The sequence below is a fragment of the Actinia tenebrosa genome, unplaced genomic scaffold, assembly GCF_029948245.1.
Source record: "Actinia tenebrosa isolate PJP-AT-01 unplaced genomic scaffold, QUT_ActTen_1.0 PGA_scaffold0__85_contigs__length_37466705, whole genome shotgun sequence".
In the NCBI taxonomy this organism is placed as follows: Eukaryota; Metazoa; Cnidaria; class Anthozoa; order Actiniaria; family Actiniidae; genus Actinia; species Actinia tenebrosa.
In genome coordinates, this window is record NW_028292569.1 from 9300388 (window position 1) to 9320046 (window position 19659).

Consider the following 19659-nt stretch of genomic DNA (forward strand, 5'->3'; position numbering starts at 1 on the left):
TTGTTACGCAGTATCTGGTTATCTGTGCTAGCTTACAAACATATGGACACGAGATTTTCACATCAAGCTACTTGGACACGGATTTACAAACTCTTCACTGGTGTGGACATGCGGACAAATAAAACAAATTGAGTAATGCGGTACTTAATTTACATAGTTCGGAAACATTTAGGAAAGCAAATTAAGCATTGACCATGATTGACCAGATCATACAGCATTAATTCCGATTTCAGTAAAACATGCCCCATTCGAAAATTTCCTCTTTCCTTTTGAAATCTCTAAAAAAAATAATAGTTGTATTGGATTGTTTTTGCTTCCGAGTCATTGCGATTTGAAGTTGCATGGTATCGCGCGGATAAACCCCAGTCGAGCCACCTTAAAAACTCGCTTATTTTGAACACTTTATAATATTTTTATTTTTAATTTATGCTAATAAATAAATATATATATTCACATTTTTTACACATATTCATTAATTATTTATTTCATGTATACTGTACTAAGCGCCATTGAACTTTGGGATTTTGAAGCTACATAAATTGTTTATTATTTTATATTATTATTAATTTATTATTATTATTATTATCATTATTATTATCATCACCATTTTTATTATTGTTTAATTACATACTACTTTCTGACTTTCATATTTGAACCTTTGATTTATTTACAGACTGAAGACGGCCATTAGAAATTAGAGCAACAACTAGCTGTAGAAGTAACAAAGTATCTAGATGTAGAGGATATCATATTCGTACTCCTGACGATGCTTGTACAACTATCAACTACTCAACATTCAAAGACTTCAGAACACTACTTCTAGATTGGTCTTCAAAACTATAATAAATCTTTGCACATAACCCCATTGAGTAACTTCAACAGCTCCACTAGTTAACTATTATTCTACAATTATTTTGAAGTTATTCTGTTGACTCACAAAGCTTTTCATGGTTGTGCATGCACTTTTTTCAAGTCACTCATGGATATCGATGCATATAAGATGTGTTTGGTAGATTTAAACAGTTGGCATACATCTTGATAGTTTTAGTCTGAAGGATTTGGTATTTTGACAGATTGTAATTTTAGTGCAAAATATTGTAACTGTAGAATTTTTAGTGCTCAGCTTTTGTTTAAACTGAATGATTAAAAACTAACATTGTAGAAGTCGAAGTCAACTTAAAAAGAAAACAAGATCCATGTATGCAGGATTTATTTCAGTCTAGTCACTACATACACACCTATTGATATTACTAGAAACTATTGAGCGTCTAAAAGTTTAAAAAAATCATCCTTGTTTATCCAGTGTCTAAGAAATATGTCGCCCTCATTTCACCATCAAATTGGACTTTAGAAGTTGGGTTGAGCGGAAGGGAAAGAAAACCCTCAGTACAATAACGAACAGTAGATAGGTCAACAAAGTTTTGTGCAAGAAGAGTGCAATTCTGATCCGTCTCGATTTCGGAACACAATTCGCACTTTCATCTCGATTTTGCACGAGATACAAGATAGACTCCATAAATCGAGTAAAGCAAAGGAATAGTTTTTACCCTCAATTATATTACCTTCAGACGGCTTTCTTTGAAAGAGTTGAGATGACTCAGTTGCCCTCCAAAACGTGGTCTTCTCAATTCAACACCATACAAGATGGATGGCGAAGAGTAAGAGGAGTACCGTTGCAGAAGTTGTAAGTCTGTAAGTTCATCAAGTTAACCGAGTAGATCATCTCGCTTGATTCCATGGTGTTCAGCTGCAAAACGTAACCCAAAATCTATTATTTGGAGGTATTTACTCGCCATCACAGACAAGTAGCTGTATAAACGTTGATCAGATTTGCATACTTGACGAGTGGGATGGCGTGACAGAATATTAATATCATAATTACCAATCGGAACGTTCTGATTAGGGGATTCCCCTAGGTACTTTTTATAGTAGCAATCGTATGACTTCATCCATTAATAGCGCAAGCAATGCATTCTGCATTCGCCACCGTACTCATTCAGTAACTCAAGCATAAGTCTCGTAAGACTCATTTTGGGCTAGATTATCTTTAAGGAAATGACTTTTATGGTGGCCTCAAGCAACGGAAAGCTGGCTTGGAGTAAAAAGAAACTAGTACCCGAAGAAAATAGCGAAGGAAACATTTAAGATGCGGTTAAGTAATAAATATATTTTTTCAACAATCGATAATTCCATTAATGAATGTTTTTGCAACTGAACCTGCTACAGTTTTCAGTGCGCAACTTGTTATTAATGGCTAAGTCGTTTCATGATCGATGAATGCAAAACCAAGATATTTTCTATATTTTTGTCTTAAATGAAAGATTAGATCCTTGTGTTTCTTGTAAGCTGTCTATTTTCTTCTTTATATATATATATATAAATGGAGCAATTTTTTTTTTGAAAAGAAGCGGTCAAAACGGCTATACGGGACTGCTGTGGTTTCCAGAAAAGACAAAACATAGCCCTTCTAGGATATACAGGGGTAGGAGAGTATATACAACAAATATACTTTGAGTTCCCCCCCCCCTTAGGATCTTTTTGTTTCATGGCGATTTGAGAAAAAGCATCTATACTGCGATTCAAAGTCACATGCACGCGACCAACTAGACCTTCATCGCAAACGAAAAATTGAATTTGGGTGGACGTCAATCAAAAGGGTTTCTATCGTTTCTATTGGTTTCTACACCAGGACTGATGTGAATACTCACGTGAACACGTGAAAATGTGCAAAAACCGTTGTCCTTATCTCATGCGTCTCGTCGCTGTGAATTTCTCACTCTGGATATATATTTTCTCAAAAATGTCACAGGATTCCTGCTCCGAATCTTTTAAAACGCTTGATTGCAAAGCTATAGCTATGGCTATGATTTAAGGTTCTTCAAGATAGGATAAGTCAATACTGTTAGTTTGCAGTTAAACGTTTGAAATTCGGAGTCGGATTCCTTAGACTTGTTTAAGAAACCCTTTTGATTGACGTCCACCAAAACTCAATTTCTCACTTGCGAATGGGAATCACAATAAAATTGCTCAAGAAGATCTATTTTTATATTCTTACATTTTCCGATAAAATACATAATAATCTTCGATAGAATAGGAAAAAAAATTTCAATGATCATTTTTAATAGCCAGTAATAAGCAATAGCAGATATCAGGGTTACACTCTAGTGACACTCTAGGGTCAGTTTCTATACATTTCATTGTATTGACCAAAAACCCTCGACTTGGAACAATTGTTTGAACGCAACAGAGTGTAACTCCGATATCTGCTATTCATTTTATTTAAGGTGGAACCAAACTAATTCAGAACGAATGTTGGACAACTTTATTCTCGCTCGCTTCGCAAAACTATTGCGTCAATTTAATTGTTTTAATTTTTCATATAATGTGCTTGGACTATCCTAGATCCTAACAGTGTATTTTATTTTAAAGGACAACTGACCCCAAAAATTGCCGTTTTTCATATAAAACTACAACGTACATAGATCACATAAATTCAACTTTGAACTCTGATACAGCTTCTATGTCGCCGAAAAGAAATAATCAATTCGCGAAAAATAGCAATAGAAGAGCGCCATATTTGAGCCCGCAATAAATTACCGCATTAATGCCGTGACGTCACAACGTGAAGCTTGCATTCCAAACTTGTTGAGTTTGTATATTTCGAGTGCTAGTCGATCTTTTAATAGTCTAAGTTAGAGTAAGTTTCTTAATCCAGATGGTCCATTGTTGTGTGCCAGAATGCACCAACCATTCTTCCAAAACTGAGTCTGTTAGCTACCACAAAATTCCTAACAAAATAGCTCTTCAGAAGGCATGGATAGCGCGGATAAAGAGAGAGAACCTGCCGCCTTTGAAGAACTGCTACGTTTGCAGCGATCACTTCGAGGATTCATGCTTTGAAGTGGATCTGATGGAGCAGTTAACCGGGATAAAAAGGAAGAGGAGATTAAAGAGCGATGCTGTTCCGTCAGTATTCAATTTTTGCAAGCCAGCTAAAAGAAGAGCTACATCAGAGAACCGGCTCAAACGCAAACAAAACGAAGAGGTGAGATAACATGTCATTTATACATAACATAGTTTACATTGTTTTTCGAAATAATCACTCATGAAAAAGACTTATTAATGCATACCGAAGCGAGTCATCAATCATTAGCTATTTATGCTTTCATAGATGAAATGTTGCTTAAAATCATAAGTATAGCTAGTAATATTTGATCGATACTTGAAATTTTCAAAATGGTTATTTGCACGTGTTTAGTTTACATTTGATATTTATTCGTAAACCATAACAATGTTGCCGTAATATTCCAAATTTGCTTGGATAAATGACCACGGAAGAATAATTTATAGCATTGTTGGTTAATATGTTTATTTTGTATTATTTAAGGTAAAGTAGGCCTCGAAGAATGGTTTATAGTATTGTTGAAAACATTGTTTATTTTTGTATTTTCAAAGAATGTGGAGCAGCTATGTGCCACAATAAATCCCTCGTGTGAAGATCCACCAAGTATGGAAACACCAGAGTTCTCTCCTGAACCACTTTGTAAGGAGATTGGTGTTCAGTGTTGCCTTGGTTGTAGATATGTTGTAACATCCACTGCATCAACTCAGACAGAGCCTGGATACTATAAAGATGCCGACACAACAACAGTTTACAATCCCTCCCCTTCACCAAACATCAGTAGAGATGAAATACTCAGTGTGAGCTTCCACGACCACAGCTACAGTACTAGCTATCACACCTCACCAGTAAAGTCAATGCCAACAGTGTCTCCACAAAAGTCAGAAAAGTCTTTGTTTTCAGAGGAAGAGGGACTCCCACTAAGTGACGATGATGATGGTTTCATTGTTTCATCGCAAGAGACAGTTTCAACAACGGACAGTGAATTAGAGCCAGAAAACAAAGACTGCAATAAAACTCTTAAAAACCATATCAAAGAACCTAAATATTTGGTATTTAACTCTTGTTTGCAGCAGTTATTCAAGTTTTGTAGAAGCTGTGGAGCACCTATCGCTGATGTCAACTTTGTATGTCAAGGCAGCCTACTTATTGTGACAACTATATGTATGAAACATCATGCTTTGACATGGTACTCACAGCCAATGTTAAATCGCTTAGCTATTGGGAACTTGTTGATTTCCTCATCAATATTATTTACTGGTAATACTTTTACCAGACTTCAAAACTTTGCATCCTGTCTTGGCCTAAAATTTCTGAGTGAGAGGGTCTTTTACAGACATCAGGAACGTTACCTATTTCCTGTTGTTAATGATGCTTGGAAGAGAGAGGAGGCTGCTGTAATTGAAGAGCTGTCAAATAAGGACATAGTAAATCTCAATGGTGATGGCCGAAGTGACAGTCCTGGCCATAGTGCTAAATATGGCACATATACTATGATGGAGACAAGCACAGGGAAAATTGCCACCTTCAGCATTGTTCAAGTCTCTGAAGTAACCAGCTCCAATGCTATGGAGAAAGAGGGGTTTCTAAGGTGTTTGAACACTTTAGAAGACACGGTCAGTATAAAATGTATCACAACTGACAGACACACATCCATCACCAGCACTATGGCAAAAGATTTTAGCCACATCAAACACCAGTATGATGTGTGGCATCTTTCCAAGTCAATTGTAAAAAAGCTGAACAAGAAAGCAAAATTGAAGAAAAACCAAGAGCTGGCACCCTGGATACAATCCATTTCAAACCATCTTTGGTGGTGTGCTGCTACATGTAATGGGGATGTACAACTTTTGAGAGAGAAGTGGAAATCTGTTGTTCACCATTGCGTGAACAAGCATTCCTGGAAGGATGCAGAGGTATTCAAAAAGTGTGCCCATCCTCCCCTAACCCGCAGACAAGTGCGCACCACACACTGGATCAAGCCGGGGTCACCAGCTCATGTGGCCCTAGAAGAGGTTGTCCTTCAACCAAAGTTACTTAATGACTTGGCAAGATTGACCGACTTTTGTCACACAGGAGGGCTTGAAGTTTATCATTCGATGATGCTGAAGTATTGCTCAAAAAGAGAGCACTTCTCTTACAAGGGAATGGTTGCTCGTACTCAACTTGCTGCCATTGACAACAATTTCAATACAGCTAGAATTCAAGCAATTGTTCAAAAAGGCCCAAGGAGTGGAGAAGCTCGTTATCGCAAGTGCTTCCCTAAGATGCACAAGCGCTGGGTTGTTAAGCCAGTCTTACAAAGAAAAAGCTATGCTTTCCTCCCTGAGCTACAACTGAAAGTACTTGAAATTTGTGAGGGTGGCATGGAGGCTGCAGGGGTTGACCCAATTGAAGAGGTTGAATTACCAAGAAACATTGCTAGTGTTCCTGCCCCAGACAAACAGGAATTGATTGAACGACACCGGTCAAGATTTTCTAGGTAATTAATTTAAATGGAATGTAGTAGAGACTAAAAACACTGAAATGTGTAGTGTTAAGTGATGCTAATTCTAACCATTTCCTATTTTTAATTAACACTATTTAGTAGAAAATAATGCAAAGCATCATTGGCACTCTTTTAGTGATTGTACTCTAGTGAATAGCTGTTTTGAAAGAACTGTCAAGTAAGCCTGTCGTCCCAATCCCCCTCATCTTTGAACAGTTGTGTTCATTACTGGTAATAATTACAATGCTTCTACAAATGGGAAGGTACATGACAGACCCAAGTAAAACTGCTATAAACAAAATATGTAATTAATGTGAAGGGGACCTGATTAAAGTGGTAGATAAGTTTGCAGTTTTTAGATGTTCAGATGAAAATTGTATTAAAATATCATTACCACTTAGGAAACGATTGACTTTTAAATGAAATCTTAAAAGAGGTCTTTTCTTTAACTATCTACGCTCCATTATATATGGGGTCTCTCCCAGTATGAATGTAGTATAGAAAAAATTCCAGCTGAATAGTGACTTTCGCTTTCACTCATGGGAATCAAGATGTTCATTCATTTGCTCTCAGTGAATTAATCAGCACATGATTACTGAGCTGCAAAGGGCCTATTTGCCTGGAAAAAAAATATATGAGCCATAAATGGCTGACAAGCCTGGATGCCAAGATTTCCTAGTGCCAATTTGTCTGACAATGAGACTAGTCAGTACCGAGATTCTAAGATGGGGTGGGATTCTATCACCAAGAGAATGTTTTTTTCATTTAGCACAATTTTTGAATCCATTATAGCATGCTACTTCAAGGCAAATTCTTTATAAACAATACTGACTAGCCTTGTTTTCAGACAAATTGGTGCCCAGGAAATATTGGTTATCCATGTCTAGTATAACTGCAAAATTTGCTTGGTTAGCTCATGATTTTGTCCACTAGTGCTTTGTACACTAGGTTCTCTATTCAGCTGGATATTTTGTCTAGGTGTAGTTGTTTTTAAATAATAAAATATGCAAAACCTAGAAAACATTTATATAAACAACTTTCTATATGTACTTCATCTAAAAATAAATTCATGACTACTCTTATACATTTTGGTCTCAGCCTTTCCATGTTTTCCTTTTCAATTTATCAATTCAGAAATCCTGATAGAAAAAAATCCACTCTGTGTATATGAAATGAAGTAAGGAATAAATAAAATGTATATAATAACTCCATGTAACTTTAGGCCAAGCTAATCATCTGCATAGTGAAAACCTTCAAATTCAAAGTCCTCCTCTAGTCCAGGGGGAGGGAAGTGTGCTCTGATGCACATGACAGCACAAGAGGGCAGAACAACCCGAACTTCCTTTCCAAGAACTCCCCAGCACCATCTTGCTAGTTGCCTATATGCAATGTGTCTGTACTGCTTGTGCTCTGGGCCTTCATACGCATTACTGTACTGCTGTTTGTACTGAGCCCATGCGGTTCGAAGAACATACTTATTGGCACAAACAGGTAAGAATCCAGGATGTTGAGTAATGCATGGTGGTGGTTCATCAGCATCTCCATCTTCAACAACAGACTGGCATGTTGCAACCACTTTTTCGATTTCTTGGCAACAAATGCATTCAGATATTGAATCCATAATTTGGCAGCTACCACAGGTACACCTATTTAACAGAAATAAAACAATTCTTAGTATCTTTGAACATTATCAACGATTGTCCCAAGTGAGAATATACATACACAACTTGTGACACAACTATATCCCTGTATCTATATCCTGCAGTATATAACTTATTGACTATCAAGCGATGTTTTTAAACATGTTTTTAATTAAAATTGTGAAAGTTGGTATTGCTTTTGGTCGCAAACTGGATTCATGCATACCAATATCTAAAGAACAGATTGCAAGAACACGAGTGGCAAGATACGATTTTATATAAAATGGATATGTAGTTCAGTTTTGTGATAAGACAGAGGTACGACTTACCAATCTGAATTTGTAAGTCGATTGTTCTCTTGTTCATCGTCTTCAATAATGTCACTGTCAGATCCTTCTCTGAACTCTTCATCTGAGGAGATTTCTATTTCTGGTTCAAACTGATATGGCCGTAAACCAAATTCGTCGTCCATTCCGAAAAATTCTTGAGCGAAATCGTCTCCCGAGCTGTCCGAGCCTTCGGAAGAAGAATTAGATTCTGACATGCCTTTAATTTGATGACCAAGTTGTATTTTTTGAGTAAAAAGTATAAGAAACTGAGGAAGAAGTCAGGCAAACAACTGGAAGCTTGAACTCTTGTGACGTTGTGACGTCATTACGCTATTTTTCTGAGCCCGCGATAAAAGCGCAAGATGGCGGCCACCAGAGCGATATATGCGATGTTTTCAAAAAATTGTTTTAGAAAAATGGATGCTCTATCCCCTTTAAAAACTGGATTTTTGGACTTCTCAAATGATGTAGTTCCTCTTAAAAATGGGTCATTTTGGAGGGTCAGTTGTCCTTTAAGATTTTTTTAATGTTTAGCCTATTATGATCGAAAATCAAACAGTGCTATTTTTAGTTTTTGGCTTTTTTCTCCTCATTCCCAGGTACGATTTTTCTGAAAGTTTTAGAATCTTATCACTTAGTACCATTGCAGCCTGTGTATAAATTTGGATGGAAAGTCTTGGGCAGAAAAAAAGTTATGACGCCGCTTGAAAATTCGATCCAAAATTTGAAGCATAAGAAACATCGCGCTTTAGAAACATTACCATTAAATGGATTGCCTTGAAGTCTTCACATACCTATTTCCAAGTATTGCGGATGAGCCTTACGAAAAATCAGCATCAAATCTGTAAAACTCATTGAATAAATGTTTTTTTACCAATTGTTGTTGTAAACCTCAAAAATGAGAGTTTTGCTAAAAATCACATTTTCGTTTTTTTCTTCTAAACGGCTCCAAGTTTTTTCTTTAAACTTCCTACATCAATAGACCAGAGCTTTATCTAAATGGTAATGAAATTTTTACAGCTTGTCCTATCCAAGTTTTGGAGAAAACATTTTTTAAAGTGAGGTGTACCTAAAGAGCTCACCCCGCTAGAAATAATTAATTCAACATCGGTCGACAACAACGCTCTCGGACATTCAACAATGTTAACTTCGGGACAGGCTCGGCAGAATATCTGCATAAACACGATGACATTGAAGATGTCGTTATGCAAATATTCTCCCGAACTTAACGATACGGAACGACCGAGAGCGTTGTTGTCGACCGACAAGGTCAGTACTGCGGAGTATTATGATTGTAATAACGACAGCACACACCGCCAGACCTTCATCGAACAGTATTTGATGCCACTTCATTACAGCACTGAACAAGATGACTGATCCAAACAACGAAGCTGTTATTGTACCACTGATGAACCTACTGAGAGCCTTGCACGAGCTGTTTAGAATGGTGTATGACATTATACAACTGCTGCTGTTCAACCAAGTACAAGAAAGAGATGAGGGTAATGAAAAAATACCTGAAGAAAATGAAGAAAACGACTAAGATACTGGTAAGGAAAATAGCTGGATTTACATTATTTTCAGCGGTCAATAATCCAGTAAATAATATTTTATTCAACTTAACCTGCTACTATACAGTTTTCAGTGCGCAAATTGTTATGAACTTCTCGGCGCTACATGATCGCTGAAGTGAAGGGAAACCCACGGAAATTCAAAGACATTCATAAAAGAATACAAAACAAGTCCCTAGAAAAAGTCAAAATCAGAATATTGTTAAATTGTCAGAACTGTTTTCATCTTGTAGTGAAATGCAACATGTTTCAGAAAAAGTATTGTCAACAACGCACAGTGATCTTCACATTTCTACTTTCATATTTTGTTCACGTGACCGTTCATGTCCCATGTCCCATGATGCATTGCATGATTTTAATATTTGAACTTTTGATTTCTTTACAGACCGAGGACCGCCATTAGATATTAAAGCAATAACTAGCAGCTGTAGAAATAACATATAAGATACCAGCAAGTAGAGATGTTGCTCAGAAAGATCCTTAATCCTGGCGATGCATGTACAAAAATATTAACAATACTGTCGTGATATGTCAACCTAACATCCTCCTTGGGAAAAAGTGGAATAATGTATAAAGTAGATCTAACGATTGTCGTACATCTTGATAGATTTTTCCTACAGGATTTGCATTTTGATTTTTTGTTATAGTGCAAATTAGTAGTATTTTGATACATTATATTTTTAGAGTTTTTAGTGCTCAGCTATTTTAATAGCTTTTGATATTTTAATAGTTTTACAGTTATTTTCATAATTCTGCGACCTCGGTGCTCTGAGTTACACGCTGAAATTTGGATTTTCGCTGCCGCCAGTCAAAGATATGTAAGTTACCGACGATTAGGTTTGATTGAAGACAGCGAAAAAACAAATTTCAGCGTGCAACTCAGGGCACCGAGGTCGCAGAATTATGAAAATAACTGTAAAACGTTTAAGTACTATCGTAGTCTGTAATTCAGTTCTTGAAGCTGCTCGTTGATCGAATTTGTAACTTAATTAAGGATGCTCAAAAATGTATATTTCTTTATGTCACGCAAGGACACAGTGTATTTTTGAATATAAACTGAATCACTAAAACTTACATTGTAGTTTATGAAGTCGAAGTTAAATTAGAAAAAAAATTCATCCATTCATCTATCCATCCATTCCCTCGTTTATTAATTTTTCCATTCATCCTTTCATTTTCATTCATTCTTTAGATGCAATCATACATAGTCTTTAACATGGAATTCATATCTTAATACAACTATTGATGTGTAAATAGCATTGTAAATTTTTTTTATACGGCCACAGGAAGCGGGAGCAATTGTAAATATTGATTTGGGAGTATGCTGTCATATAAAGTTGATTGATTTGGTTTGTCCTGGAGGGAGTTGTATAAGCTAATAGTGCATCGCGCAGATGACGTCATAAAGACGAAGACAAGGCAAAGTTTAAACTCGAACAAACTATACTTTCACCAAATAGCTTTCTTGCCGATCTGAGTACTGTTTAATTGGTTTATGATTCTAAGAATACGAAAATAACACACGACGCTTCGTAATTGAGGTTTTTATTACTAAACATTTATTATTCTTTAAAGAAAGCAAATCAAATGATCGGTTTGTATAAATACTCTACACGGTTAAACAAAATGATTTTTCTTTTTTTTAATAATTTATACGTCATTGGATTTAGTTTCTAGTGACAACCAATCGAGGACACTAAAATGATCTTCTATCCGTATCCCTATTTCGTATGCAAATGAGATGCACGTAATGGAATTACGAACCGTGTCTTCCATGTAAATATAACAGAAAGGTAAAAGAAATCAAAACTAATCAGCCAAGTCAGCTCACATGGGCGACTGGAATAAAAATTCCTAGAATATTTCTAGGTGTTTTGAACCAAATCCAATCATATGCCGTTTCCATCATAAGCAATGTGAAAATGTAAAACATTTCACCCTGCAGTACTAGTATGACCGTATCAGATTTGCATACTTGACAAGTGAGATGGCGTGACAGAATATTATAATAATAACTAATCGGTAATTTCTGATTAGGAGTTTCCCCCAGATGAGGATACACTAGTATCCCAAGTTACTTTGCGAGTTTCGTTTTCCAATATGGCGTCGCTTTCTACTCGTGTGTAGCGGTGTGCGACTTTAACTTTCCGTATCAGCCGTTACGTGACCTGTTCGAGGTAAAAACTCATGAACTTGTATTGTTTATTAGAAATACTCTTAATCTACATACATATTTGTTTGGATTTGCGCCAATTGTAAGAGTTATATCGCTCGAGTTCACTTTGTCACGTGGTGTCATACCTGATGTCATATTGGATTTTATATGGTACATCAAGTAATTGCTGCTTTTCACATATTTGAGTATTTTAAGTTTAAGCAACAAATATGTGTAATTCAGATATTTAGGAAAAGCAAAATCTTGAAATGACCAAAAGTGACCCATGATTTATAGTCTTTTGGACAGTAACAATTGAAGTATATTTACGAGAATTTATGGCAAAATGTATGATATTTTTTGCCCATTTCATACAAAACAAAAATATTTAATAAACCTTACTTACTCCTATACTAGATGTTGAAGTAAGGTGAATAAGAGCTGGGCTACGGACGTTATTGAACAAGTAATCCATCGAAGAGTTGTCACTCGTTGTTGGAACAAGAGCGACACGTCTCTTCCTCGATTTCACTACGGTGTTCAACTTATAATTCTACGATAACTTGTTTCATTAGAAACACCGACGCAGTCCACGCTAGTGTTCACTAGCCATCATCTAGTATCAAACACAATGCATTCTGGGATACTAGTGGAACCTCCTCTGTGTTTCCCCTAAGGCGTAAGTACCATCCTCGCCAAAATGGATGGTTATGAGAACTTGAAGTTCATCACATGAATTTCAAAATCTAGCAGATTATTTTATATTGATATTTCGTCATTTACATGCTCAGAATCAAGGTTCCAACATACGTGTTTTCTATTTGTCATGGATGTTTTGTATTCGTCACTAATTCATTCTAAACTCCACGCCATGAATTTCTCGTACGTATTTTAAAAATTTCTTTCAATTGCGCGCATGCGTTACTGCAATTTTCATAAACACGCCACGACTTGTAAAAAGTTACCTATCTGATGCTTGACCCATCAAAACAACCCTATCTGATGCTTGTCACTGTGCTTTCTCATAAAAATTAATTCACAGCAGTAATTAATTTGACCTGGCGGGGCGACGAAACAAACCATACGTAACGTACTAATCTACCAATAAGGGATCAGATCACGCCTCATTTACGCGGTATATAAATAGTATGAGAATACAAGACAGCAGGCTTTCATCATATTTCATCGTACGTACTGCCACTACACCACAGCAGTAAACACGATGAGTACTGATCCAAACGAAGCTGTTATTGTACCACTGATAACCCTACTGAGGGCCTTGTACGAGTTGTTTAGAATGGTGTATGACATTATACAACTGCTGCTGTTCAACCAAGTACAGGAAAGAGGCGAGGGTAATGAGAAAGTACCTGAAGAAAATGAAGAAAACATCTAAGATACGGGTAAGGAAAAGTCCGAAAAAAGCATTATTCACCAATCAGTGATTCCAGTAAATAATCTTTTATTCAACTGAACCTGCTATAGTTTTCAATGCGCAACTTGTGATAAGCCGATTGCCACAAGATATAGAGATAAAGGCCCGAGAAATGAAAAACAAATCAAAATTGTCAAGAACGCGTTTTTATATATAATAGTGAATTACAACATGTTTCATTAGAAATTGTTTTAAGATTTCTTTAAAATTTTAGATTTCTTATTGGTTATTTCGATATTAAAACTAAGTTGTATTCGTGAACTGTGTAAACTATGCGTACATATACAAAAATGTGCATATTGCGTATATGTGTATATCGTAGGTCAGCCTGGTCAGCACTGCAGACTAAAGTGTGTATGTACGAGTGTCTGTGTCTACATACAAAAATGTCACGTGCAGATTCTATTTTTAGTGCATTTTGGTGTTGTAATTTTAGAATTTTCAGTGCTTAGCTATTTTAATAGCTTTTAATATTTTAATAGCGTTAAAACGCTGTACTATCGTAGAATGTAATCCAGATCTTGTAGTTGCTCGTTGATTGAAGTCGAAATTTTTACGACGCTCAAAACAGTTGCATATAAATATATATCTTTTGGGGTAGTTTTTTTGGGTAATAAATTTTGCCAGAAATACAGGATGTTCGTGTATTAAAAACAAGAAAAGAACACAAACTGCTATGATATCTGGATGAAAATGAACCTCAGAAGAGAGATTGAAAATATTGGATGGCACTTTGTCTGAAATACATCATGGATTCTATTCACTTCTCTAGATTTAAATTCGAGGAAAGATTTTCCTTACTACCTGTGGCACTCAATTTTAAATTCCAGAAGTTTACAAAAATCGTCCTTGTTTTACCAAATCTGTGGTTCATATTCGAGTTTAGAAGTTAGTTAGTACGGAGGGAGGAAAACTGGAGAACCCAGAGAAAACCCTGCAAGAACAGAATGAACAGTAGCTAGGTAAAGAATGTTGGTTATTGTGCAAGAAGCAAATCTTCTCCGCACTTTCAACTCATCTCGATTCTGCACGAGATACAAAATAGAACCATTAAAGGGGCCTTGCATGAAAACGCTCCAATTTTTAAAAGTCCGAATAATTGAAGTATTTGATGATAATATGACTCATTTATGACTATGTAAACATAGGTTTAAAAGCAAAAAGAACAATAGGGTTACAAGATTACGAGATTACAAATAACCGAAGCAATGCTCAGATTGTATGTTGAAATGTGCGAAGGTCTAACGAGAATTCGCTCCAATAAATAATCATTAATTTACCAACTTGGATGAAGTCAAAATAAAGAGCATTTCTATAAAATATTTGCTTAGTTCACAGTATAAATAAGCAGTTTCATTAGGAACAAATGTAGGAGCCGTGACCCTTGAAGATCAAGATAAGTAGTAACGCAACGCTTTATGTTGATCGTCCTAATATTTGTATCATAAACGGCCGATTATCTTGTATATTCAGTTTTGAGCTCGTAGGTAGAATGATTTCTGGAATAAAACACACAGCACGCCTTTGAATTTGAAAAGAGAGAATGGGCTTTCAAATAGATCTTCTTCCATTATTATACTCTATACTTGACTCAGTTGACTCTATCGAAGTCGTAGTAAGTCGTCTTTCGTATATTAAAATTGAAGTTCAGACAATTAATTCATCACAGAATTCGCTTCCAAACTCAACAAAATAGCGAAGAACTAGGTGTTAAACGGAAAATAAAAAGGACGATTACTCATCTTACTGGATAAATTGAGTATTTAAAATATTAAATCGAGCGTAATATTTGGAATCCTTTGAGAATGTCAATAAGCATAAGGAGGGCACAGCAAGACCAATCTTCGATTTTCATCCAAGTGCCCCTTTAATCGAGTAAAGCTAAAGAATGATTTAACGTAGCCTCATCCGCAGGTAACTCTATAAACTCTCACATACTATTTCTCTCTAGCGAGCGGGCTTCCTTTTCCAGCGAGAGGCTAGATTCAACGATCAAAATACTCCCTTCAAGGAATGTTGTGAAGTAGCAGTAAAAAATATTGTGACATAGGACGTAGGCAATCAGTCATTGGTTGAGATGCTTGTAGCAGTGACAGCTTTTTCCTAAGCTTCGTTTTGACGATTCACTCTCCTAAACTTCTTTCGAAAACAGTTCATTTTCCCTACATCATGGACTTACTAGAAGGAATACACGAGATGATTGAGATGATCGTCTGCATTTTATACTTGATACACGTGAACAGTTTAGAGGATTACATGCCGAGAGACGAGAGGGCTGCACGGAGAAAAGAACCCGTGGAAAACGATGAGGAGAAAAACTGATAAAAAGGTACAAGAAACTCCAAACAGTGTATGATAACAGCACAATATCTCGATTGTTTCATTCTACAATGTTTCTTTAAAATAACAAAATATTATAAGAATTTGTGCATAGTCTGTAACCAATGTTTTTACCATGCGCTATTATATACGTATGCAGATCTAAACTGAATAATAAACACAGACCAAAAACTAACCAGAACTGGATAAAAATTTAGAGGGGGAGGGGTGTCTTATGATTTTTATTGACTGCTTTTTTAGAGCATTGAAGTTTTTAGAAAAATATGTTTTGGCCATCAAATCTTTTGATTCAGTTTTGTTTCATATTTAATGTCAAATTAGTAAAGACTTGTAAACCTGCAGTTCCACATATTATTTGATTTTCTTTAGATAGAAAAGCATAGAGAGTACCCTACCCCGGTCAGGCCAGCAGCGAGGCGACAGCCAAAGATGTCGAGCTATCAAATTGTCGCGCAATAACCTAAGATTATTTTTTAAAAAATTTCAAGGAAATCTTCTATTTTCCGACTTATGTTTACTATTTTCCTTCAGATCCATTAAAATGCGTTCTAACAACGAGTTATTATCATTCGTTTATTTCAACGTTTGATGTATACTAGTCAAGAGTACTAGTCAAGAAAATATTCTCTTAGTACTAGTTCAACAGAATATTGCCGATATAGTTGTATAGGCAACATTTTTCCCTTGGACAGTTTTTTTATCACGCACGTCACCAAATGGTATGCCGATACGTTCGCTGCGCTCACTCGTTCGATTTCAGATACTGCTCCAACTCGTGTGAAAATCCCGTACGCGCGCGCTTTCCATGAAGTAATCTCTATATTCACACTTTTTACACATATTCATATAATTATATATTTCATGAACACTGTACGAAGCGCCTTTGAACTTTGTGATTTTGGAGCTATGTAAATTGTTAATTATTAATATTCTTATTAATTTATTATTCTTATTCTTCTTATTATTATTATCATCACCATTTTCATTATTGTTTAATTATATACTACTTTCTGACTTTTATATTTGAACTTTTGTTTTATTTACAGACTGAGGACGGCCATTAGAAATTAGAGCAACAACTAGCTGTAGAAGTAACAAAGTATAGATGTAGAGGGGATGATATTCATACTCCTGACGATGCTTGTACAACTATCAACTACTCAAAATTCAAAGACTTCAGAACACTACTTCTAGATTGGTCTTCAAAACTATGAAATGTTTGCACATAACACCACTGAGTACTTCAACAACTCCACTAGTTAACTATTACTAAATAGGATCTGCGTATTATTTTTGAAGTTATTCTGTTGACTCACAAAGCTGTAGTACATTATAGTACATTATCTTGGAAGCCTCATATTGATTACATAAGCAAAGAAGTAAGTAATATAGTGGGTATTCTCAGCAGATTGAGACATTTTGTTCCAAAAAATACTCTAATCAAACTGTATAAATCCCTCTTACAGCCGCTCTTGATATATGGAATATGTACCTGGGTTCAAGCTTGCAAAAAGCTTACTGATAAATTGCTCATTCTGCAGAAGCGCGCTCTAAGGTCAATATTTTTCGTGAAATCAATTAAAAGTGCAATACCAATATTCATTGAACATGAAATTTTACCAATCAAATCTCTTTATTTTTATTCAGTAGCACAGCTAATGTACGATGTTAAATATGATTATATTCCCAGTAATATTAGCAAACTCTTTACTTACATAAAAGATATTCACTCCTATGAAACAAGATCTTCTGCCAGTGATAATTTCTATACTAGATATTCACGTTTAAACACTCAAAAAGATTCCTTCTCGCGAGTGGGTGCACGTCTATGGAATCAAATACCACCTTTCATTAGGAGTTTATCCAAAAAAAACTTCCAAAAGGAAATCAAAACCGTTTTATTAAACGATCTTAATATTAATCGATATGATACTGAGATCTTCAAACTTTTTAAGTAAGTCTATCTGTAATGAGCTATTTTTCATTTTCTACTCAGTGAACTACTTTTCATTTTCTATTCAGCTCTTTGTACTCTGATTATTTAGTATTATTAACATATAAAGACATCTTTGTAAATCTATGTGTATATTCTGTGAATTTAACCTGCCTAGACTAGCTTTAGCTACCCTGGTCCCAGAGCTTTCTCGTATTTTTTTCTCTCTGTAAAATCGCCGCGAAGCGGCAACAACGAGCTGCGATTTTACAGAGAAAAAAAAATACGAGAAAGCTCTGGGACCAGGGTAAGCTTTAGCTATATGCAGGTTATATAGTTTTTCTTTTTTGTATTCTTTTTATTCATCAATAAAGTTTCAATAAAGTTTCAATAAAGCTATTCATGGTTGTGCATGCACTTTTTTCGAGTCACTTATGGAGATCGATGCATATAATATGTGTTTGGTAGATTTAGCAGTTGGCGTACATCTTGATAGTTTTAGTCTGAAGAATTTGTATTTTGACAGATTGTAATTGTAGTGCAAAGCAGTAGTACTTTCATATATTGTAACAGTAGAATTTTAGTGCTAAGCTTTTATCTAAACTGAATGCATGATTAAAACTAACACTGTAGTTTATGACGTCGACTGGTCAAATCAGAAGAAAACAACATCCCTGCAGGATTCATTTCAGTCTAGTCACTACACACCTATTGTTATTAATAACTAATAATGATATCTCAATGAAAAGATGTTTTGTATTTTGGCAAATTTTGTAAAAAATTCCACCATCAAATTGGCGTTGAGAAGTTGAGTTTAGCGGAGGAAGGAGAGCCCAAGAACACAAAGAAAACTTCTCGAAGTACAAAACGAACAGCAGTTTAAGGTCAATAAAGTGGATTTTTGTGCAAGAAGCGAGATTCAAAGGTACAAAATATAATACATAAATCAACTAAGGCCAAGATATGATGATTTAACCATCAAAATATTACCTTCAAACCGTTTCTTTGGAATAAGTAAGTTGACTTGTCTCCAAAACGTGGTCACATGCGTTTTTGTCCACTCAATCCAAAACATGGATCCCGAGGACTAAAATAGTGTAGTTGGAAAACGTAACCCTAAAATCTATCATTTTGAGCTTGTTATTCAACCTTCTCAGCATTGTTGTTCCTTCATGTGTAAACGTTGATCAGATTTGCATATTGTTAAGATTCGTGAACTTCGAGACAATTGCGATGGTGTGACAGAATTTCAACCAATAGGATAGCTTCCTGAGTAGGGGATTCCCCTAAAGATGTCAGTATATGACAATAGCACATCGCAGTCGTGAGGTCATAAAAAAGAAGACAAAGGCAAGATTCGGACAAACATACTTACAATTTTACTTTCAGCAGATAATTTTCACAGCCGATCGCAGTTGATCTTAGTTTACATGGGTTATTGTTGTAACTTTAAGTAAAAATGATAAAATCGGTTCGTATAATCCTCGTAGCGGTTAAACTGAGAATGCAATGTTTGTTCAAATCTCTAATAATCAGTGGGCTGCGCTATTAGCCCGAGGCTATTTATAAAGAACATAGAACATGATCATGACTTGTTGAATATGATAGCGTATTGTGATATGGTCTTGCTATATTCTGTATATTATATACCAGGATGACAGAAAAGCGGTTCTCTCAAACACTATAAGCTGAGGAAACTCATAAGTTCGGTTAGAAAGATGTCTTGTCCTGAAAAGCGTAGTTCTTGTGAGATTTAATGATCGATTAACATTGTCACCTTAGTGCTCTTCGCTCTTTTTATTGTGCTCAAATGTTCTGTATCTGTGTAACCGGCCTACAGGGAGAGGCATACAGGGTGCCTGGGGAG

General features: G+C 35.7%; 2 protein-coding genes across 12 annotated transcripts in view; one reads left to right on the plus strand and one right to left on the minus strand.

Annotated features, from left to right (window-relative positions):
- Nucleotides 1–1612: 1612 nt before the first annotated feature.
- Nucleotides 1613–19659, minus strand: part of LOC116286620 (uncharacterized) — a 42970-nt gene continuing 24923 nt past the window's right edge. For 5 of the 11 annotated variants that reach the window (XR_016119631.1, XR_016119629.1, XR_016119628.1 and 2 more), the window contains one exon: nucleotides 11459–13454. Coding sequence is in view for 4 of the 11 variants with exons in the window: in XM_089029296.1 (XP_088885422.1) it covers nucleotides 7618–8035; nucleotides 8359–8573 (633 nt within the window). In the remaining 7 variants the exon portion in view is untranslated. Of the gene's footprint in view, nucleotides 1748–6371; nucleotides 8036–8358; nucleotides 9876–11458; nucleotides 13455–18782; nucleotides 19109–19659 lie in introns of those variants that run through there. The other 6 variants (XM_089029291.1, XM_089029288.1, XM_089029284.1 and 3 more) reach the window with 4 other exon arrangements.
- Nucleotides 3443–6794, plus strand: LOC148913398 (uncharacterized). The gene is made up of 2 exons (XM_089029268.1): nucleotides 3443–4045; nucleotides 4456–6794. Exons 1-2 carry the CDS (start codon nucleotides 3716–3718, stop codon nucleotides 6385–6387), a joined length of 2262 nt encoding a protein of 753 aa, XP_088885394.1. The 5' UTR covers nucleotides 3443–3715; the 3' UTR covers nucleotides 6388–6794.

Coding starts and splice junctions, on each gene's coding strand:
- LOC148913398 (XM_089029268.1), top strand. CDS start 3,716: ATGGTCCATTGTTGTGTGCCAGAATGCACCAACCATTCTTCCAAAACT. Junction 4,046..4,455: donor AACGCAAACAAAACGAAGAG/GTGAGATAACAT, acceptor GTATTTTCAAAG/AATGTGGAGCAGCTATGTGC.